Here is a 24,889-nt window from a genome sequence, read left to right on the forward strand (position 1 = left end):
TTAGGAGAATAAAAAGGTCTGAAAAGAAATGCTGAACTCAACCTAGAACTCTGCTTTCATTGTAGTATGATTTTGGTAATTCAGTGTAACCATACCTTGCCTTCATTGTGGGGTTGAGCAAATTAATAAATACATTAATTTTATTGAGAATTGGGAGTCTTTCTTCTAAAGCTTTCAGAAGAAAACATAGTCAGTTACATTTATGATGTCTGGGTAGGCAATGATTTGTTAAACAGGGCACAAAGCAATAATGCTCATAAAACACTATTCTGACATTGTAAAGGCAAACTTCACTGAAAGAAGGTATTCATCACACACATTGAAGGGCTCATATTTAAAATAATTAATGAGCTTCTACAAACAAAAAGACGGCAGGATAGTTTTAAAATGGGCCAAAGAGTTGAATGACACTTCATAAAAGAAGATACTACAATGGCTAGTAGGAATTTGAACAGAGCTCAATGAAATTAAAATCAGAAGAAAATATCAGAATGACTACACATGAACGACACGGCAGCATTTCACTGAGGCCATGTAAGGAACTCACACATAGTCAATGAGTGGTAAGTACAACCACTTTCAAAATATTTATTAATATTTATTATTACTAAATATATGCCTTCCCTGTGGTCTAAAAAATTACATTTTTAGTCATAGAATCAAGATAAAATGAACATATATACCTAACAGACATGCACAAATATGTTCATGCCGGCAAATAATGTGTTGTATATTAGTATTTTGAATACCACAGTCACAACCATGTGCCACAATAAAAAATAAACAGCTCTGTGCAGCAACATCGATACATCTCACAAACATACTGAATATAAGCAACCAGGTGTTTTGAACATGCTACACGATTCTGAATTTCAAGAACAGGCAAAACCAGTGTAACTGTGAGAGAATACAGAGTGTGGTTACCTATCTTAGAAAAGGGCCCAGCAACTGGGAGGAAGCACCTGGAAAAGATTCTCTCTCTCCTAATCTGGGTGATAGACACGTGTGGTATGTACCATGGAGGCATACTTACAAGGGCAGTGTGTCGTATGTGCATGATTTCTGTATAATATTTAAGTTGACAGAAAGGTCTTTTTTTAAAAAGAACAACTGTGAAACACAAGATAGAAGTGTAATTTTGAGAGTCGGGTGAGCTGGTGCGGACTCAGCTCCACATCTCGCTCTGCTCCTCGCCGCCTGCAGGAGGTGAAGCGAGGCGGTTTAGGGAGGAGTCCTGAGGCAGTTCTCGGAGAAGCCGCAGGAGGATCCCTAGCCAAGGCTGCCGCCCCGGCCGCCGTCCTCGGGCTCCTGGCCGCCTCCTGCAGCGCAGCAGGTCGACTGCACGCCGCGCCGACAGGCCGTCTTCCTAGGCAGCCTTGAGTGTGGACTTGATACCACACAACAGGCCAACAGCCGCCTCGGAGGAGGATGTAACGTATTCACAGAAATGCATGTGCTTCGGTGGGGTGGATGGATCCCAACCCTTACCTGTCACGTTACGTTTTATTTCCCTTTCTTTCCCTGCGAACTTGGGGAATTGGAATGCAAATCTTGCGCGCCCAAGTGGAAAGCGGGGCTCGACACCGAAAAGGGGGTCGGAACGCAGGGCTAGCACTGCGCATGCTCTGCAAGGCTTCCCTCCCTCTCTCCCCTCTCTTTCGCTCTCTCTCCCCTTCCCTCTCTCTCTCTTTCGCTCTCCTCTCTCTCTCTCTCTCTCTCTCCCCTTCCCTCTCTCTTTCGCGCTCTCTCTCTCTCCCCTCCACCCTTTCCACTCTGCCCCTCCCCTTCCCTCCTCCCTCCCTCCTCCTCGAAGGTCAAACTGAGGTAAATCAAAGCATGATCGCCAGTCCCTTAAAGATTATAGATTCTTGATCTTGCATTTTGCTATCACACTTGGGCCAGAAAGATTGTTTTGACCTTTGGATTTCCCTTCCTATCAACTCATTTACCTTAAAAGAAAGAAAAGAGAAAAAGAAAGAGCGAAATAAGGAAAACAAGTGTTCTCAGACTGCACCATGGGAGGGGGGCTTTCCAAAGTAAAATGATCAGATCTTCTAACATGAGCCACCAAGTTTAATAAGTGGAGCAAAGCACTCCAAATGCCAGAAAATATCATGTTGCATTCATTCATAATAATAGCACACTGAACATATGCAAGAAAGAAAAAGAATAAACAACACAAGGATGTAAAAAGAACATCACATTTTCTTTCCCACTAGTTGAGTTGTAAAAACTTCATGGGATACTTCTCATTATACTGATAACTTACAAAAACATTCAAGTATGGGTCTACTTTTATTGTAAACAATTTGTAAGCACTTGTACTCGTGCTCAAATAATAATGAATGCAGCAGAGTGTAAAACTTTGCTCAAAGAAGCGAAGAAGTGTGTGCTGAGCTCCTCATCTTAGAGGCGGTATGGCATAGCTATTGAGACTGAGAGGTTGGAGCAGTTTTAATCTCTAGTTCTCAACCTCCTAGCCGGGTGATTTTAGGGAAATGCCTTAACTTCTCTGTGCTCTTTCTCCATCTTTGAAATAGAAATAATGTGAGAGTTGGAATGAGTTGATCTTATATAGAGCCTTCATTCACATCAGCCTTGGGCTCCTACTATGTTACTTAATGATGTCTGATGGTTATTATGTTACTTACCGATGTCTAATGGTTAATGTCTAAGTTCCTATTACTGTGTTAAAAATTCAGGCACAGAGGATTGTTTCTTTTTACTTGCAGTCTTCTCATAGCACACTAAAAATACTTTGTAGAAGTCTGACATATTTCTATAAGCAATTAACAAATGATAACTCATTAGCAAAGGAATTTTTAAGGTGCTCAATTGTGTGCTACAGAAAATTAGAGATTAGGGCTCATATTCCCCTGAAGCTTGAAGAAGTGTTAAAGGTGTTGGAGATGGCAGAATGCAGGAATCTTGGGAGTCTTAAGAGACAAGGCCTGAGTGGGGTCTGTGCCTTCAAGGAGAGCTATGGAAAGCAGAGGCAGATGCCTGCGGGAGCCCCGGGAGGCGGGAGCTCAACACCGGGAGGGGGTGAGCTCAAGGCCACACAGAGGCAGGAAGACCGCAGGGAAGCAACAGCTGCATTGTTGAAACACAATGCTATCATCACCAACTTCGCTCCACTCCACTTCATGACCCAGAAATAAGGGGGAGAGCACCAGACTGCTTTCAATTTACTCTTCTGTTTTATGAGCAAAGCTACTTGACAATATTAGAGTTAATCACACCCTTTCATAATTCTATGAATAGCAGTTCAAAATATAAAATACCGTCTGATAACTATTTATTTTGCAATATAAAAGCAAACTTTTTAGTGGATTTTGTCTAAGCTATGCTAACATTGTGTAATTCTTATCTGGGAAAAGACTAGCTTTCTGAGTGATTATTAGAGATGAAAACGGAAATGCAATTTCCAGTCTTGGAGTATGAAAACACATTGAATGAAGTGCTCTTCACGGTTCGGTCGAAAGGAACTTCCCGCAGTTTTTGATTTAGGGTCTTTCTCTTTCCTACCTTTGACATTCCTTTTCGCCATTGCTGACCACTGGTGTGTGCTAGGCTCTCTTTTCCATTGGAAAGACACACATCAGGGGTGCTTTCTTCCAAACATTCCCCAGTAAGCCGCTTTTCCACACGGAATCTCAGTAGTGCCCAGGAGGAGTTCGGGGGACTTGGAAGCACTTGCTGTCTCCGCACGGCGGGACTGCTGCAGGCAAACACCCCCCGGCTATGGCGCACTTAGGGGAGGGCGCGCGGAGCGGGGCCGGCGGCAGGAGTTCAGGCGGGGCCGGAGAACCACTGCGTCGTGGTGAAATGTCAGGGTGATCGCACCCCGTCGGAGCCGGGGCTCGCTCTCCACGACGAGGCGCCGGTCCCGGGCCCCTCCCGGGCTCCGCGCGGGGTCCCCCAGCCTCCCCGCCTCCGCCGGGCCCCGCCCTTCCCTGGCCTCAAACTCCGAGTCCATTCAAGCCTCGCTTCCTTCGCCTCGCGCGTTGTCAAGCGTGTAATTGGGGAAACTCCTCCCCGCCGGGACCGCATCGGAGGCGCCGCTGGAGGCACGGCCGCCTGGCTGCCCCCACCTCCGAGCGCGGCGGCCGCACCCCGCGCCGAGACCACCGCCCCGCACCGGCACCGGCACCGGCACCGGCACCGGCGCGCGGCTGCAGGCGGGGCGGGCTCGCCGCGCGGGGCGGGCTGCTGCGGGCCGGGGACCGCCACGCGGACCGGGGCCGGGCGGGGGCGGCGCGCCGCGGAGTGGGGTCCCGCGAGCGCTCCGAGCAGCGCGCGCACAACGCCGGCCGTCGGGGGCGCGGCCGGCCGCCCCAGCCCGCACCTGTCCGGCCCGGCGGCCCCGAGCCCGGCCCGCGCCGCAGTCCGCGGCATCGCAGGGCTCGCGGGGAGGAGAGCGAGACCGCCGAGGCGAGGCCGGCGCGCCGGGGAGCCTCACCTGGCCGGCCGGAGGCCGGACCCGCGCCCCGGGCTCCGCCGCACCATGGCCCGGAAGCTGCTGCTGCTCCTCTGCCTGTTCTCGGGCTTGCACGCGCGGTGAGTGGCGCGCGGGCCCGTAGCTCCGGCGGCTCCGAGCCGGGCGGGAGGGCGGCGGGGGCGCTGTCTGTGGCCGGAGTCCCCCGCGCCCCGCCGTCGGCTGGGCTGCGGCTCGGCCCGCCCGGGCGGCGGGAGGAGAAGGCCGGGCAGCCGGCCCTCACCTCACCTGTCCTGTCCTGGCTCCCCCTGCGCACGGCCATCCGCCAGGCTGGGCGGCGGCAGCCTTCCCTGCAGAAGGGAATGTGGGGACTCAGACTAATGGGCTCTTCTCCTGACGCTTTTAGGATCTGGTGGTTTTAGGGGGTTTTGAAACCAGTAACCTAAGGGACTGGTGGTGTCTCCCTCCTTATTACCCCTTACCCTGTCCCCAAGTATTCCAGGGGCTTTCACACACGCATGGACTAACATTATGCGTCATTACCATCTGTCTGAAATTTCCCCGGACCCAGGAGTCATGGTTTTCTAGCTGCCCAGTTGAGCTTAGAACATCCAGGTTGGAGGCAGGTGGAGGAAGACTGGGGCAAGATGGGCAACCGAGAGCCCTGCTTCTCAGGAAGGCTTCCCTTCCCAGGTCCTGCCAATACACACGAACACTACACACATGCACCTCTTCTAGTGAGCCACTTTTCACACACAGGAACACATGCACACCTACCCCCATAAAGCAAGCATGTTGAGATGGATAATAAGGCTTCTGCCTGGTACTTGGAAGAAATTATCATCCCATAAATATCTTTAACCTTCCTCCCACAACACCAACCAGTTCATGAGCTCTTGGAAATAGTCCAGGAAGGGATGACGATAACTCATAAGCATGGAAGGTCGGTGGGATCAGAAGGGTTAAACTCTGTTACTGTAAATGGAATGGGATATTCTGGGTTTGGTCTCTTTAATTCTGTCTCCCAGGCCAGACCTCTGGTCCTGAGCCTGCAGACTGCCCTGAGCTTTGGAAATTCGAGCAGCTTCCTCAACTCCCACCCCAAGAACTTTCGGGTACCTCTGTCCTACAAACACTCTTGTTTTTTGACACTTTTCTGTGGGGATCTGGGTAGAGAGAAAGAGACTGTTCCTCTAGGCTGTATGCCCTGCAGGTGTCAGCAGGTAGTGCTAGGAGGTCTTGCATTTTCATTTATACTTGTGAAGTGGGGAGGCACATTAACAAGTCCTACTAGTTGGAAGGGGCCCCCAGTTCTCATTTCCTTCCCATCGTTGATGGGGGTGTTTGGCCTGGAGGAAGGAAGCCCTGGTCCTCCCCTCCACACTACTTGTCTGTGTGGTGGAGTTGAGTGTGAGAGGTAGGTGGTGTGCCAGGGACAGCTGATTCCACTGGTGACTCACAGGCGCCTCTCTCAGCCAGGCACAGTCTCCTTCTGCCTTTCAACTTAAGTTTTTTTTTTTCCTGTCTAAGGAGAGAGCCGGGCTGGGAGGGGTTGGCAGGGCAAGCACTGCTTTCTGAGGTTGACTCTGCCTGCATGTATCTCTGCTCTCAGGCAGAGAGACCAGCAGACAGCACCATGTAGAGGTCTGAAGTCGTATTACCTAGCTCTGAAGTCACAAGTACATGACCTTTCTATTGTCACCAGCTGGATAAGGTGACCTGCCATTCAGGGTTAGACAATCAACTATTTATGTCTATAGATGTTTAACATGCTAGAAGGAATACAACCTATTTCCCTTGTTACTTTACATGCTTAACAGGAAGGTACCCGAGTATCTAACTTGAAGCAGTCAGATTTCTAGGGATTCCCACATACACATGCAGTTTCTTGAGAGTCTTCATTCTTCCATTTCACCACGGCAGATGTAAATGATTTTAATATGCTGTATCTGGGTTGGTTCCCTGGTCTTCAGAAAAGAGGTTGCACGTCAGCTGGAATAAATCCAAATTTTCAACTGATTTTATGGCCATATGGTTCTCTCTCCTTTGAAAGTGGCTTTGCTCTTTGAATGGGTTTTACAGACATGTAAAATAATGGTATGTCCAGAGTCATCTTTCAAAAGTGTTATCAATGCTGAGAGAGTTCTCATTTGCACTCTGGAGTACCTTCCTGGTGCTGAAGACCCTGGGAAAATGTCCTGACAGTTGTGCTCTGTGGTGGTGGCCTGGCAAGTCTGTGAAGAGAAAAGCACCCCACTCTGACACCCATAATGAGCTTAGTAAGCATTACAATGCACCAAGTTGCACCCAGACCCTGGCGATACCTTGCAGGTGCTTTACTGTTTTCTGAGGTTTAACAGCTCTTCTTAATGTTTAAAAATACTTCAGACTTTGTCTGTGTCCTTCTGGCTGAAGGGAGGGTATAAGACATGAAAATAACATCTGAGAGTTGAGCAGTTGTTTGCAGATGACAGTACATCGCTGATTTGTTTTTAAGGAACAGCTAATGGCAGTGATGGTGTTTAGGATCTAACAGTTCTGATAACAGAACAGTCATAAAGATGATATATAACCTGCTTACAATTTGGAAAAAAACAGAACATTTTTGTTTTAGTCACATTCTAGTGAATCCCCCGAGATGAGATTTGGTTTTCATCAAAGGAAGGATTTTCCTGCGGGGCGAGTGGTCTGGCACAACACTGTGAGCTTCTATTTCATTCTCTGGGGCCAAGAGCATCTGCCACGCTCTGCCCGCTGCCCAACTCAACCCAGCCGCGGAGCTGCAGTCCTGCTTTACCTCCAGAGGGAGTGGGAGAGAAAGCTGTTTCCTTTCCTTTCTCGTCTCTCCACCTCTCACCCACCCTGGCCCCCTAAGGAAGCTTATGCAATTTCAAGAAATCCCTCTCATGACCAGTAGAGGGAGAATTAGGCTCATTGGAATACCTGTTATTGAAGAAGCTCAAAGTATTTTTCAGAAACTAAGTCTGTGTACACAGAGAACTTATGAAGATTTAGGCGGTTAGGCATTGTGCTCTGCCTCTGTACCTGTGACCATTGGGGCAATAGAAAACAACAGAGTGTGGAGGGCATGGTCTGGTCTGTGCTGGCGAGCTGTCTTGGGGAGTGGGGAAGAAGGAAAGGGAAAAGGAGATGAGAGGGAAGGAAAGAAGACAGCAGAGGGAGCAGGAAAGCACTGTGGTCAAGTAGGAAAGTTCCTCGAATGTTGTATGTGATTCTGCTGCCGCCAAATGCTGTTGCTCTGGAATTAAATGCCAGGTCCTGTGGGCAATAGCTGGCTCCCAGCTGTCCATGTCCTGCAGAAACTAATTTTTTTTTGGTAACATGATAAAATTAATATCCATATAAGATAAAATATCCTATGGTGACATTTTAAATTACATAGTGTTATTTGTAAAAATTCAGTTTTACAAATAATGAAATGCAGCATACCACTTTGTGAATATGTGTCCCCAATTGTGTAAGTTCCTATTGACAGTGATTGTTCAGTGTGAATAAAAATCCATGGCAGTTTGTAGTTTCCATGGATGATTTATTTTAACCTCTAGCCATTACTTTAACCTTCTAGCCAAACCTTCTATTTCTTCTATTCAAGAAATAGAATTACAGTTTAGGAGCAGCCTAGGAAAACTTTATGGGAAGTCAATCTGTGAGACATATGCCTTATATTCATTATCAAAATTTCATATACATGTGTATATTCATCCAGACCTAGATTATCTCACATGTTCTAGTTTATGTTAAGACTAGTTAATACTCATAAAAAAATCATAAGTATAATAGATGATATATACATATAGTTATATATTATCTATTCTAAATATGTAATCATGTCATATTACGTATTACATATTATATATAATATGTACATGATTTAAACAAAGTAGAGATAATAAATTTTAAGAATTTTATTCTTTTCCTTTATTTCATGTTCATTACAGATAATTTAGACAATTCCAAAAATTAAAGAAATTTATGTCCTAAAGTATGGCTACCCTGAGATAGTGTTAAAATTGTGGCTTCTGTCTGGGAAGCTAAGCAAAAATGAGCTCATACCCAGTCAGGATAAGTAAACCTCAGTGCAGTTTTCTATTCTATATTTTGTTGTCTTCTGTGAAGAGAAAAGTCATTAAGGTATGCACCATGACCAGCTGTAAGAACATAAATTTGTGTGTGTTTGTATTACAAGTTTCTCACCCTGGTAAATGGCATCCCCTTGGAAATGCTGCTTTAAGGTAGGAGATGCTCCTCTTTTCAAGCCCAAGTGGCTGTTGTTCAGAGGGCCTCACTCAGCTAATAAAACTAGCCTGTCATTTTGAGGTCTCTTCCAAGTATTTTGAGGTCTCTTCCAAGTACTCCTGTCTGTGTGTATCACCCAGGAGAGGTGGCGGTCACGTTCATCCCGGTTCAGAGATGCGTAGGTGCTCATTTGGACCCATTTATTAAGGGGCCAAATGATGAAGACACATTAGAAGGATTTCAGTGTTTTGATGTGTCTGTATTAGCCAGCTCTGTAAAACATGAATCAGTTTGGGTTGTAGGAGTTCATGTAAAATGGCCAGAGGTTGTTCACCGACCAACATCGCTGCTCTTTGTCGCTCCACATGAGTGCTGGCCAAGCCGACTACCTCATAAAGTCCCCAGGTCTGTATAGACCAAAGATTCCAGGCTCCATGAGCAGCACAGAAATCAGACTCAACTCTTTCAGTGGGTGCCTTTCTGCAAGCTATTCTCACCTCCAACTAAAATGAGGTCTTGGCAGTGGGGGGTGGAAACAGCATGAGAAAGTCACCTTCTCAGAAACATCCGGAAGCTTTGTGCTCTGACCTTCGGAGATTCTCAAGGCCGAACAGAGGAAGGTTGACTGCCTGCTGATTGCTTTTCAGTGTCTAGTGAATGTGCATGTGAAATCCTCATGTGACATTTAATTAAAATATCCTCCTCTGTTAATAGGAGTGGCATTCTTCCTATTGAATTCTTACTAATTTTTCTACTTCGTGTTTTATTTTTTAATTTTAGAAGTAATCCACTGGTTGGGTCAAGGGTACTGGGTACTTCCTACCCATTTCAGTGGTGCTTGGGTGAGTCAAGCTTAAGACACTTGGAGCCATTGCTACTACTTACACTTCACACTTTGTGCCGTAATTACAGGTCCAGAAAGGTGGAAGAGGACGAATATGAAGATTCATCATCAAACCAGAAGTGGGTCTTGGCTCCTAAATCCCAAGATACTGATGTGACTTTGATTCTCAACAAGTTGTTAAGAGAATATGATAAAAAACTGAGGCCGGATATTGGAAGTGAGTGTTGACGTTTGTTATTTCAATAGAAAATACAGTGTGATGAAGTCTTTTTAAACTTTTTATTTTAAATAAGTACAAATTTGCAGAAAGTTGTATAGAAGTAGAATCACACAATTCATTATATATAGGATGATATCAAAACCAGAAAATTGGCATTAGTACAATGTGTGTTCCTGGTTCCATATCGCTCTATCACGTGTAGGTTTGTGCAATGCTTGCTGCAGTCAAGATACAAAACTGTTTCATAAAGGTTCCCTGCTTGCTACTCCTTTGTAGTCACACCCTCCTTTCTCCTCCAAAATTCTTAACCCCTGTCAACCACTAATTTGTTCCCCATTTCTGTATTATTGTCATTTTGAGAATGTCACATACATGTGGTCATTCATATGTGACCTTTTGAGATTGGCTTGTCTTCCCTTAGCAAATTATTTTGGGATCCATTCAAATTTTTGTGTGTATAAATAGTCTTTTCTAATCTAATTGCTGAGAAATCTAATGGATTGACCACAGTTTGTTTATCCATTCGCCTACTGAAGAACATTTTGTTTTTTTTTCTCTAGTTAATGCCTATTAAAGAAAAAGGACTATCTATGTTTGTATTCAGTTTTTTGCATGGTCTTAAGATTTTATTCTTTGGGATCGATACCCAGGCGTATGATTGCTAGGTCATATGATGAATGTTTGTTTTGGTTTTTTAAGAAACTGTCAAACTCATTTCTGAAGTTTCTGTAGCATTTTCCATTCCCCCTAGCAATTTATGAAAGGTGCAGTTTCTCTCTGCCTTTGCCAGGAATTGGTATTGTCACTATTTTTCATTTTAGCTGCTCTAATAGGTGTATATCAAATAGGTTGATATTTCTCTTTCCCTTTGTTCTTTGTGGCCTTTGTTTGCATTTCCCTAATTGTTAGTGATACTGAACATATTTTTATGTGCTTACTTGCCAAAAGTATATCTTTATTGAAATGTCTCTTCATATTAGTTGTACCTTTAAAAACTGGACTATTTTGTTTAATTTTATTTTTCTGTTGCTTTATTAAGAGTTCTCTATATATTCTAGATACAATTCCTTTGCCAGATTTAGTTCCTAAATTTTTTTCTTTCAATATGTAACTTGTCTTTTCATCCTCTTAAGATCTTCTGCAGAGGAAAAATTTTTAATATTGATGAAGTCCAATTTATTGGTTTTTAATCTTTTCTGGAACATGCTTTGGAGTAATGTATAAGAACTCTTCATGAAGCCCTAGTTCCTGAAGATTTTCTCCTTTTTTTCTAAAAGTTTTGTAATTTTATGTTTTGCAGTTAATTCATTATCTGTTTGGGGTTAATTTTCATATGAAATGAAGGTGTGAGGTCTAGAGCTCAGTTCTGTTTTTTTTTCCCCTATGGATATCCAGTTACTTTATCACCATTTCCTAAAGACTATTCTTCCTCTGCTCAACTGCATGTGCACATTTGTCAAAAATCAGTTGACTCGACTGGCATGGACTGTTTCTGGGTTCTCTGTTTTATCTATGTGTCTATCACTGTGTCAACACCTACAGTTGTGAACACTCTAGCTATATAATAAGCCTTGAAATTGGAGAATAATTCAATCTTTTTATTCCTCTTTTCCAAAATTATTCTAATTTGTAATCCATTTGTTTTCCAGATGATGTTTAGAATTATCTATATCTTTAAAAATTCTTGTGTTAAATTTTTATATCAATTTGGGAAGGATGACATCTTTACTATGTTGAATAGTCTATTTCATGAACCTGATGTGTCTTTCCCCTTATTTAGATCTTTAATTTTGTACATCCAGTGGTTTATAGCATGCAATTATTTTAGTATACAAGTCTGTATATGTTTTGTAATATTTACAGCTAAGTAGTTCATGTTTTTGGAGTTATTGTAAATGTAGTATATGTTAAAATTCCTTTTTCCCTTTGTTCATTACTAGTATATAGAAACACAGTTGCTTATTGTAAGTTGATGTGTCCTCTGACTTGCTGAACTCACTGATTTCAGGATGTTTTGTTAAGTTCTTTTTGTTTTTCCATGTGCATCATGTCATCTGTTAATCAGAGTTTTATTTCTTGCTTTTCAATCTTTATGTCTTTTACTAATCTTTTCTTGCCTTATTGAAATGGCTGGAACTTCCAACAGTACGTTGAAGAGCAATAGTACAAGTGAGCATCTTGCCTTGTTTCAAATCTTAGAGGAAAAACATTTAGTCTTTAACCATTAAGTGTAATCTTAACAATAGGTATTTTGTACGTATTCTTTACCAAGTTGAGAAAGTTCCCTTTATTTCTGGTTTCCTGAGAGAATGTTTTTCTTATCATTAATGGGTATTCAATTTTGCCAAATGCTTTTTCTGCATCAATTGATATGATGATTACATGATTTTTTTTAGCCAGCTAATATGGTAGATTAAGTTGATTGCTTTTCAAATATTAAACCAGACTTGCATCTCCAGAATAAACCCCACTCAGTAATCATGTGTGATATTCTATTTCAAAAACTTTTTTTTATATACTGCTGAATTCTACTTTCTAATTTTCATTAAGGATGTTTGCATTTATATTTGTGAGGGACAGTGGTCTATAATTGATTTTTTTTAAACAGTTTTCATTTTATTTTGGTATCACGTAATACTAGTTTCATAAAATGAGTTAGGAAGTGCTCCCTCATCTATTTTCTGGAGAAGAATTTGTAAGAATTTGTGTTAACTCTTTTTAAATATTTCATAGAATTCTTCAGTGATATGCTCAACTTAAAGAGATTTCTGTTTTTTTTAAAATAATTACAAATTCATTTCCTTAATAGTTATAAATGTCTTCAAATTTTCAATTTAATGTTAGGTGAGTTGTGAGAGCTTGTATTGTTCCAGAATTGGTCCTTTTATTTTAATTTATTAAATTTATGTGTGTAGAATTGCTCATGATATCCTTTTAGGATCTGTAGGACCTAAACTAATATCCTCTGCTTCATTCCGATACGGGTAGTTTATGTCATCTTTCTTTTTTCTTTGTCATCTTGCTAGAGTTTTGATGTATTGACCTTTTTGAGGAGCCAGCTTTTTGTTTCGTTGTTTTTCCCTAATGCTTTTTTGTTTCAATTTCACTAATGTGCTTTTTTCTTTTCTATTTATTTTCTTCTGCTTTCTTCTGGGTTGCCTTGGTTCTTCTTAGGTAGCACTTAAGTTCTTGAGTTGAGATGATTTTTTTCTTTTCTTATGTAAACATTTAGTGCCCTATATTGCCATCTCTTTACTACTTTAGTTTCATCTTACGGATTTTGATATGTTGTATTTTCATTTTCATTCTAGTCAATGTATTTTTTATTTCCCTTGAGATTTTTTTCCTTAAGTCATGGATTATTTAGATGTGTTTTAGTTTCTTAGTGTTTGGAATTTTTCCTTTTATCTGCTACTGATTTCTAGTTTGATTCCATTAAGATCAGAGATCAAACTCTGTATGAGTTCAGTTATTTTAAATTTGTCAATATTTGGTTTATAACTCAGGATATGGTCTATTTTGGTGAATGTTCATGGGTACTTGAGGAAGTACTTGAAAAGAATGTGTATTATGCTGCTGTTGGGCAGATTAGATTCTGTTGTTTGATGGCATGTTGAGAGCTTCTATATCTTTGCTGATTATCTATCTTGTTTTTCTATCAGTTATTTTGATACATTAACAATTGATAAATTAAAAAACAGATCCTGATCCAAGCCCAAACAAGAGCGGTATGTTTGGCCAGGGGAGAAATGCATGCAATTCCTGGTACAGGCCTGCACCATATTTACAGTAACAGGGAGAGAACCTAGGGATTGCAACAGACACATTTTTCATAGGAAATGGCTTGTTTCCTCTTCTTCATGGAGCTGACTTTCATTTAAGTCCAGCAGCATGACAAACCTTACAGTACCAGCCACCTTTCCCTCTACTTTTCTATGGGGCTCAAGTCTCCAAATGATCTGCCACAGGAAATAGAACTACACTGGTTCCAAAAGGCACAGAATTTCAAAATCCTCGTGAAGTAGCGAGCAGGAAGTTTGGAGATCAGTGCCTGTCCGGTGCAGTGTAGAAGCACGCGTCCTCGTTGTGTCCCACTTGCCTCTTCCATACAGTGAACGAGAGGAGCCAAAGTACTCTTGAACTTCCTGCCAGCTTAAGATATTTAGTCTGTAAGCAACACATCTAAATCAGTGTTACACAAAGTTCATAAATTCAGTTGTGACCAGTTTTCCCCTTATGATTATATAAAAAGTCTTTGCAATGTGAAGAACATGCAGCAATTCTGCATTTGTATAGAAGAGAAGATTGAGATCACTAATTTCCTCATTAATTGTCAGACACTGTGCTAGACCTTAGAGCAAAAATAAGTAAGACTCCACACATTCACCTCGTGAAGTAGAAGACTAGACATGCATTGAATGAGGGTGAGCACAGCTTTCAACCCAGTCCTCCCTGACTATAGCTAGATCGCTCAGCCATTGCACGATTTATAGAGAATGCAAGGTAAGCGTATGGCCAAGCAGGGCCCTCCTCTTCCATTTACACAGCACTGCACCACGGGGAAGGGGCTATACTAAGGCTTTGTCATGTGCATCAGGTAAGCAGAATTTACCATTCTAAAGATTTTATTTTTCCATTGTGCACATAAGGAATTGTGGATTTTCTAAGTAAAACAGCATAAGACACACTAAGAAAGAAATGCTTCTTTTTTAGAAGGCATCTCTTCTAAAACCTCATGTCATTTGGTTCTCAAAAGTTATACTATAATGGGGGATACTCCTCTTGATTTCCTGACTTGAAAAGTTCTCCATGGCCCTTGATGTGACAGAGCGACCGGATGAGAGTCCTTGGGGTTGGGGGGCCTCTCAGGGCTCCTCTTTCTGTCTCACTTACACACTAAATAATGTCCGAGTGGCAGAATCCAGCAGTTCACTGACATTCAGTCAGAGCAACTTCCCAGGAACAGCTCTCCTGGTAAAACATACTGGATTAGACACCATTTTCTCTCATGGTTTAGAAAGGCTCTGCTTTAAAGGATAATTTCTTACAAAAATCTGAATTTCTTTTTCTCACATAGACTATTTCATTATAATTATCGTGCTTCCTCATCAAGGCACTATCCAACTTATATTTATATAACATAGTGCTGTACATGGACTATCATTAGTTCATTGTAATTATCAGTTTATGTGCTCACCTCCCATATCATTACCTCCCTCCCCCACCAGCATGCTCACACATACCGAGCATTCACTCTGCACCAAGATCTGGGTATGGACAGGTGAGCAACAACAGGGGCACAGTCTGCGCTTGGGTTCTTCTGATGGAGAGGGGAAAGGGATCTCCAAATAGCAGTTAGGAATTCATATTGGTATTCCCACTTTGGAGTAAGCAAACTTGTTAAAGGCACTCCTTGCCTAAATTCCTTGAAAACTCTTTTCATGTAGGATGAAGTCTAAGCCCCTCAAAGTGACGTAAAGAGCTCAGTCACTCTGACCTTTGTCTACTTCTCTGTTTTCATTTCCTGACACTGCACATCATGTGTTATACCCTCGGGGACACCGATCCTCCTATTTTCCTCTTCTGGATCCTTGCTTTTGTGGTTCTCTCATTCTAGCTTGCAGTTTTCCTAACCCCTTTCACCCATGTCTGCACTGAGCTCATTCCAGCCCCAGCGTTACTCCCTACAAGAAGCCTTCTTCCATGACCTGCATCCCTCTCACCTCCCTTTCTAGGTGGATCAACTGCCCCTCCCCTGAATGTCTTCTAGCATCTGTTTCTCACCTTTGGAATGGTAATGGTACATTTTGAAGGACTGTATTGAAGATGACTTGATGTGGTGTCACCATGAAACAGTTTCTGCAATATATGTGTATACTTTCCACAGTTCTGTAGCTGAGAATTAAACTTTTTCCCACAGGACACAGTCCCCCAGTTCCTAACTATAGATGCTTCAGTTTATATTGGCATCTCCAAACATACATAGCCCAACCACATCCACGAAGATTCAACATCAGGAAATAAATTAAATGGCTCATCACTGTTTTTGTCAACAAAAAATAGATGGTAAAGAACAGATTCATTTATGTTGCATAGAAGTAACATAGCCACATAGAATCCTCTAATTAGTTTTTATAATACAAACTGTGATCATTATGTTTTAAAAATACTATTTCCTCAGCTGTTATTTCTCCTCAACTAACTTCTGAATTGTGGTTGTATCTGTTTTAGTTCTCCATCCTGTATTATCCATCATTTGAAGTAGTACTTCAGCTGTGTCCTTTACTAGTTCAGGGTTATGCAGGGTGTCATTTATCTCGGGAACAGATCTTGTCATGTGGGCTCAACAAGGCTGGAGGAGGATAAACCTTTTAATAAGAGAATTGTGAAAATAAAGGGAAATGTCCTGAGTGAATTTCTCTCCCTTTAGAGTTTCAAGAAACTTGATCCACTCTCCTGAAAATAAATTATTACAGAATAGAAATTCCCTGTCCATAATCTGGATGGTCTAGGCCAAATGTAATCTGTGGTGGGAAACATAGGTTATGTGTTGGCTTTTAAAGGTAAATGAACGTTGAGGGAATGTGCAATACATAGAAATGACCCATAGCTCATTTAATTTAGGCAGAACATCTGAATAATCTTCTCTTGGCTGTGACCATGGCTAGAGGAACTAATTTTCTATTCTTTTCCCTCTGGTATTTGCATATGTGGATTCTTTTACAGTCTTTTTTAAAGTTCATATTTCCAGTTTAGTTAAAACTTCTAAATGTGGAATGACAACCAGCCAGTATGAGAGGAAGCTGGTTGCATGGGTGAAGAGGTGAGCTGTAACTCCATGATAGATTCAGACACCCCAGCCTCTTCCACAGTGGTGGGTGCCCATGCGCCCCACCTGACTCAGAGCACTGGAGGAGAGGCCAGGCTTGCCAGAGCTGGACATGGCAGTAGTCAGGCACTGACTCAGAAGTGCTGAGTGACCGGACAGTTCCCCGCTGGATCTACACGAGGAACTGCTGCTCATTCCAGGGTAAGGCTCCTGGATGAAGAAGAGGAAAGAGAAAATGACTGGACAGTGGGACTGTGACCTCAAATAGGTCGGGAGTTAGTTTTGTTGCAGACAATATATATTAAAACCACTAAAAGAAATAATAAGTGGGCCTTAAAGTATAATGTGTAAAGCAAGGCTTATTATGCCTCTCTTTAACATCTTTCAATGAAAAAATTATAAGCATAATTACTCTTTCCATGAAGTAAAAAATGAATGCTGAAAGATGGTTGGTCATTTATGTGACATCTCTGAGAGGCCTGATCAGCCAGTGGAAAGTGGGAGAAAGCCCCCAAGTATTTCTGAGCCGGTTTCTGGTGTGTGTGAGTCGGGCAGCTTCTGCTATGCCCTGCCACAGGGTTTTGAGATTGGGTCACGGTATTTGAGAGAGTTTTGCAATGTGTGAAGGGCTGTACAAAGAATAGAATGTATCATTAAGATAAAATAGTTTATAATGGATATATACAGTTGTCCCTCATCCTGATGGTTTCAGTATTTTAAGAAAAAATAAGGGACAAAGTTTTAGTTCAAAGGACTGAAGTATGAATGATGAAGTGTAGGTGCTTGTATGTCAGAGGAAGAGGCAGTTGGAGGGGGAGGGTATGTGATATTTTGGAGACCCAAAAATGTAGCAAACTAGATGGATCACAATCTAACTGCTTTAGCTGGGCACTGAATTCCAGGCAACCCCTCTAACTCAAGTCAAGCCATCTTTTTCTTTCTTAATGCACTTCAGGTGACCATCTCAACTATAATTTAGATCAGCCTAAACACTGTAGCCTACTATACAGACAGGTGAATTGTCATTTCCCAGCAATTACTATATATCCAGAAAATAATTCAAATGTATTCATTCTACTCAGAACAGATGTAGGAGGAGAGGAAACAGACATTCTTAATTGCTGTGCTTGAAGTAAAAGCTCTTACTGTAGACCTAGTTAACAGATTCTCTCACAAAGTTAATTCAAATGCATAAGGGAGGTGGAGAACAAATTTTTCTGGAGAAATTATACGTGTCATTACTGTGAGAGACTACTTAGGCATTCAGAGGACACGGGGCTAAGACCATACTTTGGTTGAGCACGCAGTAGTAGGTGGCCCTTCCCCCCATCTCCCCCACCATTTTGGGCAGTGCTGCTTTCTGCACACATGCCTTTGCACTTGGGATTTCACTGTGGCACTTCTCACCTAAGGCAGAATTATGTGTAAGGCAAGGCTGTACTAGAGTCTATGCATGCAGTTCAGCTCATTTGACTTTTGACCAGGCTGGTTTTTCCTTGTGAGGAACACATAATGAAGTCTTGATGTATAAACATTTTATTTTTTTCCTGTATGTAATTTGATGAATCACTCAGCTTATATGTCCCAAGGAATAATCTAATGACTGGACTTGATTTGAATATTCAGTTTAGTTTGTAGAACAACAAATGGTTTGTTTCTTATGTTTATTCAGTTTACTCCTGCAGAAATTCAGCAAAATAGTTGCATGTGGATTAAAAAGTGTTTGAGTGATGAGAAAAGATCTGGTCTCTAATAATGGGTTTTCCTGCCAGATACCAGCAGATTCAGTGACAGAGAGAAACAATCTCAGTGACAAGAGGTTTCCATCTTTAGATGGAAAAAGTAAAACTATATCCAAAGCCTGTTATAAGAATTAGATTCTAACACCTGGCCTGTTGAGAGAGGACATAAAGTGTCAGGTTCCGTGGTGTTCCCAGACCCACATGCTGTCTTGGCTGCTGTTTCAGTTTGGCTTATGCATAGCAGAATAGAGCCCTCAGACAGCTCCACTTTCATAAAAGCTTTGTCTTATGCTGAGATTTCTATTCAGCTGTCGGCATTTCATCAGTCTGTAATTAGCATCCTGATCCAAAATATCTTACAGATCTTTTTATAAAGTGTGCCCATACTGATTAGCTTGTTATCCTCGTAATTCACATTTGAGGGACAAATGCAGATGTAAAAATCATACTTTTTTTAGAATATGATTTGAAGCGATTCTAAAGGAAACCCATTTAATAGTTCACAAACTTGGCTTAGCATCTGAATTGCCTGGACAACTCTTAAAAGTATAGAGATCAGGTCCAACCCCAAGACCTACAAAATCAGAAGATTAATTATTTTTGTTGTCTAATTCACTGATTTCCTCTTGGATCTGCATTATTACTATACTTCTGCTTAATTTGGGTTTAGTTTGCTCTATTTTTAGTTGCTTAAAATGGAAGGTTATGTCATTGATTTGAGACCTTATTTTCTAATTTTCAAATTTAGTGCTCTGAATTTCCTCTTAAGTATTACTATAGTGACAACCCACAGATTTCAGCATTTTTATTTCATTTATATTCAGTAAAAAATGCATACTAACTTCTTTTTGGTTTCTTTGACCTACGTGTAGTGTTCATTCAGATATGTGGTATTCATCTTCCAAATATTTGAAATTATTTCAGGTATCTCCTGTTAATGATTTCTAATTTAATTCCACTGTGGTCAATGGACATACTTTTTATAACTTGAGACCTTTTAAATATGTCGAGATTTTAACACCCAAAATACAATCTATATTGGTGTGCACTTGAAATAATTTGCATTCTACTATTGTTAGGTGGAGTGTTCTACAAATTAGATCAGTTGGGTGAAGTTGGTTCAAATTTTTGCAGAAGTCTATTTGCTGATTTTTTAAAACTAATTTTTATCAATTATTGAGAGTGGGTTATTGAGGTCTCTGACAATAACTGGATCTTTCCATTCTTTGTAGTTCTATCACTGTTGAATCATGGATTTTGAAATACTGTTTATTAGGTGTAAAATAATCTAGAATTTTTATGTCCTCTTGATTATTTGACTACTTTATCATTAGAAAAGGAGTATTTTTTTACCTGACAATGTTGTTTGCTGTGAAATCTACTTTGATATGAAATAGAAAACTCAGCTTTCTTTTGACTAGTGTTGGTATGGTATAGTTCTTTCACATACTTTTATTTTTAACATATTTTGTTAGTAGGTTTCAAGTGTGTTTCTTATAAGCACCATTTGGTCTTCTTTTTTTAAAACCAAGTCTAAAAATCTCTGTATTTTTACTGGAGTCATTAGATCATTTACATTTAATGTAGTTAATGATGTGCTTATATTTAAGTCTGTCATCTCTTTACTGGTGTCTATAGTTCTGTCTCTTTGTTGTTCCCTGTCCTTTCTTTTTATAATTCCATTTTATTTCTTTTATTTTCTTATTAGTCATAACCATTTATTTTGCTAATTTAGTGGTTTTGTTAGTACACATCTTTTAACTTAACACAGTCTACCTCCACATGATATTATACTACCTCACATGTAGCATAAAAACATTGCAATAGTATATTTCTATCTTCTTCTCAGACTTATGTTGAGTTGTGGTCATTCATTTCACTTAAACATGTTATCAACCCTATTATTTGTTATTTGTTGTATTTAAATAGACAATTTTATATATATATATATTTCACTAATTTCATTACCATACTTGGTGTTTTTCCCTCCTTTGTGTAGATCCGTATTTCCATTTTTTTGACATTTTCTTTCTACTTGCAAGACTTCCTGTAACTTTTCTTTTAGTTTAATCTGTCAGTGATGAGTTCCTTCAGCATTTGTATACCTGAAAATATTTTTAGTTTACTTTATTTTTTAAACATCCTTGTTGAGATATAACTCATACAAACAAAATGCATCCAGAGTGTACAATTTGGTGGTTTTTATATTTTCACAAAGTTGTGCAGCCATGATTTAAGTTTAGAATATTTCATCACCTTAAAAAAATAAGTATCTATTAGCAGTCACTTCCCGTTGTTCCTGCCTCCCCACTTTGAACCCCTACTTTGAGTCAGCCACTAATCATTTATATCTCTATAGATTTATCTATTTTGGAATTTGCATATAAATAGAATCATGGCATATTTGGACTTTTGTGACTGGCTTCTCTTACATAGCATAATGTGTTTTTATTTTATTATTTTTATTTTGGTATCATTAATCTACAATTACATGAGGAATATTATGTTTACTAGACTCCCCCCATCACCAACTCCCCACCACATGCCCCATTACAGTCTCTGTCCATCAGTGTAGTAGGATGCTATAGAGTCAATACTTGTCTTCTCTGTGTTGTACAGCCCTCCCCATGCCCCCCTCTCATTACATAGCATAGTTTTTAAAGTTCATTTATATGATAGTGTTATTACTATTGCATCTTTCAATTGCTGAATAATATTCTTTTGTATGGCTATATCATATGTTGTTCATCCCTTCATCAATTAATAATAACAATACTCAATAAGGCCTTTTGATTGTTTTTTACTTTTGGCTGGTGTGAGTAATGCTGCTGTGAACATGTGTGTATTTTATGTGGACATATATTTTTCATTTCTCTTAGACACAAAGAAATGGAATTGCTGGGTGATTAGTTTTTTGACCAATTGTTAATGTAGAAGTGTGTTATTTTCCACATACTTGTAAATTTACCAAATTTATTTCTATTATTGGTTTCTAATATAATTTCATTATGGTTGGAGAACATACATTGTATGATTTCAGGTCTTTTACATTTATCTTGTTCTTTGGTATACCAAGTGCTGTGTGCTCTAGAATGTTCTATGTGCACTTAAGAAAAATGTGTATTCTCCTGTTTTGGGGAAGAGAGTTCTACAGAAGTCTGTTAAGTTGTGTCATTTTATAGTGTTCTATAAATAGAGAACTAAAGTTTTCAACAATGTTATATTGAATTATCTTTAACTTCTTTCAATAATGTCAGTGTTTTTCTTTATGTAACTTTCAGCTGTATCAATACTGTGTTTGCCAGCATATTGACTTTTTATCATTACAAATATTCCTATTTATTATACTAGCATTTTAAAATTTAAAGTGCATTTTGTCTAATATTACTACAGCTATTTCAATATATTTTTAAAATTTTTTATTAAGGTATGATTGACATACACTCTTATGAAGGTTTCACATGAAAAAACAATGTGGTTACTACATTTATCATATTTTCAATTCCCCACCCATACCCCAATGCAGTCACTGTCCATTAGTGCAGAAAGATGCCACAGATCCACTATGTCCCTTCTCTGTGCTACACTGTTCTCCCCATGATCCCCCACACCACATGTACTAAACATAATACTCCTCAATCCCCTTCTCCCTCCCTTCCCACCTGCCCTCTCACACCCCTCCCCTTTGGTAACCACTAGTTCATTCTTGGAGTCTCTGAGTCTGCTGCCATTTTGTTCCTTCAGTTTTGCTTCATTGTTATACTCCACAAATGAGGGAAATCATTTGGCATTTGTCTTTCTTCACCTGGCTTATTTCACTGAGCATGATGTCCTCCAGCTCCATCCATGTTTTTGCAAATGGTAGGATTTGTTTCTTTATTATGGCCGAATAGTATTCCACTGTGTATACGTACCACATTGTCTTTATCCATTCATATACTGATGGACACTTAGGTTGCTTCCATATCTTGGCTATTGTAAAAAGTGCTGTGATAAACATAGGGGTGCATCTGTCTTTTTGAATCTGAGAAGTTGTATTCTTTGGGTAAATTCCAAGGAGTGGGATTCCCAGGTCAAATGGTATTTCTATTTTGACTTTATTGAGGAACCTCCATATTGCTTTCCACAATGGCTGAACTAGTTTACATTCCCACCAGCAGTGTAGGACGGTTCCTCTTTCTCCACATCCTGATCAGCATTTGTTGTTCTTAGTCTTTTTGATGCTGGCCATCCTTACTGGTGTGAGGTGATATCTCATTGTGGTTTTAATTTGCATTTCCCTGATGATTAGTGATGTGGAGCATCTTTTCATGTATCTGTTGGCCATCTGAATTTCTTCTTTGGAGAACTGTCTCTTCATATCCTCTGCCTATTTGTTAATCGGATTATTTGCTTTTTGGGTGTTGAGGTGTGTAACTTCTTTATATATTTTGGATGTAAACCCCTTGTCAGATATGTCATTTACAAATATATTCTCCCATACTGTAGGATGCCTTTTTGTTCTGTTGATGGTGTCCTTTGCCATACAGAAACTTTTTAGTTTGATGTAGTCCCAGGAGTTCATTTTTGCTTTTGTTTCCCTTTCTCGAGGAGATGCATTCAGGAAGAAGTTGCTCATGCTTATATTCAGGAGATGTTTGCCTATGTTGTCTTCTAAGAGTTTTATGGTTTCATGACTTATATTCAAGTCTTTAATCCATTTTGAGTTTACTTCTGTGTATGGGGTTAAACAATAATCCAGTTTCATTTTCTTGCATGTAGCTGTCCAGTTTTGCCAACACCAGCTGTTGAAGAGGCTGTCATTTCCCCATTGTATATCCATGGGTCCTTTATTGTATATTAATTGACCATATATGGTTGGGTTTATATCAGGGCTCTCTATTCTGTTCCACATTGGTCTATGGGCCTGTTCTTGTGCCATTACCAAATTGTCTTAATTACTGTGGCTTTGTAGTAAAGCTTGAAGATGGGGAGCGCAATGCCCAAAGCTTTATTCTTCCTTCTCAGAATTGTTTTGGCTATTCGAGGTCTTTTGTGGTTCCATATGAATTTTAGAATGATTTTCTCTAGTTCATTGAAGAATGCTGTTGGTATTTTGATAGGAATTGCATTGAATCTATAGATTGTTTTAGGCAGGATGGCCATTTTGACAATATTTATTGTTCCTACCCATGAGCATGGGATGAGTTTCCATTTATTGGTATCTTCTTTAATTTATCTTAAGAGTGTCTTGTAGTTTTCAGGGTATAGGTCTTTCACTTCCTTGGTTAGGTTTATTCCTAGTGTTTTATTCTTTTTGATGCAACTGTGAATGGAATTGTTTTCCTGATTTCTCTCTTTGCTACTTCATTGTTAGTGTATAGAAATGCCACAGATTTCTGTGTATTAATTTTGTATCCTGCAACTTTGCTGAATTGAGATATTAGATCTAGTAGTTTTGGAGTGGATTCTTTAGGGTTTTTTATGTTCAGTATCATGTCATTTGCAAACAGCGACAGTTTAACTTCTTCCTTGCCAATCTGGATGCCTTTTATTTCTTTGTGTTGTCTAATTGCCATGGCTAGGACCTCCAGTACTGTGTTGAATAGAAGTGGAAAAAGTGGGCATCCTTGTCTTGTTCCTAATCTTAAAGGTAAAGCTTTCAGCTTCTTGCTGTTAACTATGATGTTGGCTGTGGGTTTGTCATATATGGCCTTTATTATGTTGAGGTACTTGCCCTCTATACCCATTTTGTTGAGAGTTTCTATCATGAATGGATATTCAATTTTGTCACATGCTTTTTCAGCCTCTATGGAGAAGATCATGTGGTTTTTGTCCTTTTTGTTGATGTGGTGGATGATGTTGATGGATTTTCAAATGTTGTACCATCCTTGCATGCCAGGAATAAATCCTATTTGATCATGATGGATGATCTTTTTGATGTATTTTTGAATTCGATTTGCTAATATTTTGTTGAGTATTTTTGCATGTACGTTCATCAGGGATATTGGTTTGTAATTTTCTTTTTTTGTGGTGTCCTTGCCTGGTTTTGGTATTAGAGTGATACTGGCCTCATAGAATGAGTTTGGAAGTACTCCCTCTTCTTCTACTCTTTGGAAAACTTTAAGGAGGATGGGTATTAGGTCTTCACTAAATGTTTGATAAAATTCAGTGGTGAAGCCATCTGGTCCAGGAGTTTGTTTTTACGTAGGTTTTTGATTACCAGTTTGATTTCATTGCTGGTAATTGGTCTGTTCAGATTTTCTGTTTCTTCCTTGGTCAGCCTTGGAAGGTTGTATTTTTCTAGAAAGTTGTCCATTTCTTCTAGGTTATCCAGTTAGAATATAATTTTTCATAGTATTCTCTAATAATTCTTTATATTTCTGTGGTGTCTGTAGTGATTTTACCTTTCTCATTTCTGATTCTGTTTATGTGTGTAGACTCTCTTTTTTTCTTGATAAGTCTAGCTAGGGGTTTATCTATTTCATTTTTTTCTTTGAAGAACCAGCTCTTGCTTTCATTGATTCTTTCTATTGTTTTATTCTTCTTGATTTTATTTATTTCTGCTCTAATCTTTATT

The 24,889-nt window shown here is 40.0% G+C and overlaps 1 protein-coding gene across 3 annotated transcripts in view; it reads left to right on the forward strand.

Moving 5' to 3' along the window:
- Positions 1-4,317: 4,317 nt before the first annotated feature.
- The window catches only part of GABRG3 (gamma-aminobutyric acid type A receptor subunit gamma3), a 602,876-nt gene continuing 582,304 nt past the window's right edge, over positions 4,318-24,889 (forward strand). Inside the window, exons 1-2 of one of the 3 annotated variants that reach the window (XM_073227090.1) lie at positions 4,318-4,560; positions 9,608-9,756. In XM_073227090.1, the coding sequence (XP_073083191.1) occupies positions 4,508-4,560; positions 9,608-9,756 (202 nt within the window). In that variant the 5' untranslated portion in view covers positions 4,318-4,507. The remainder of the gene's footprint in view (positions 4,561-9,607; positions 9,757-24,889) is intronic. The other 2 variants (XM_037016602.2, XM_037016603.2) reach the window with 2 other exon arrangements.

The sequence above is a fragment of the Manis javanica genome, chromosome 18 (genome assembly GCF_040802235.1).
Source record: "Manis javanica isolate MJ-LG chromosome 18, MJ_LKY, whole genome shotgun sequence".
Taxonomy (NCBI): Eukaryota; Metazoa; Chordata; class Mammalia; order Pholidota; family Manidae; genus Manis; species Manis javanica.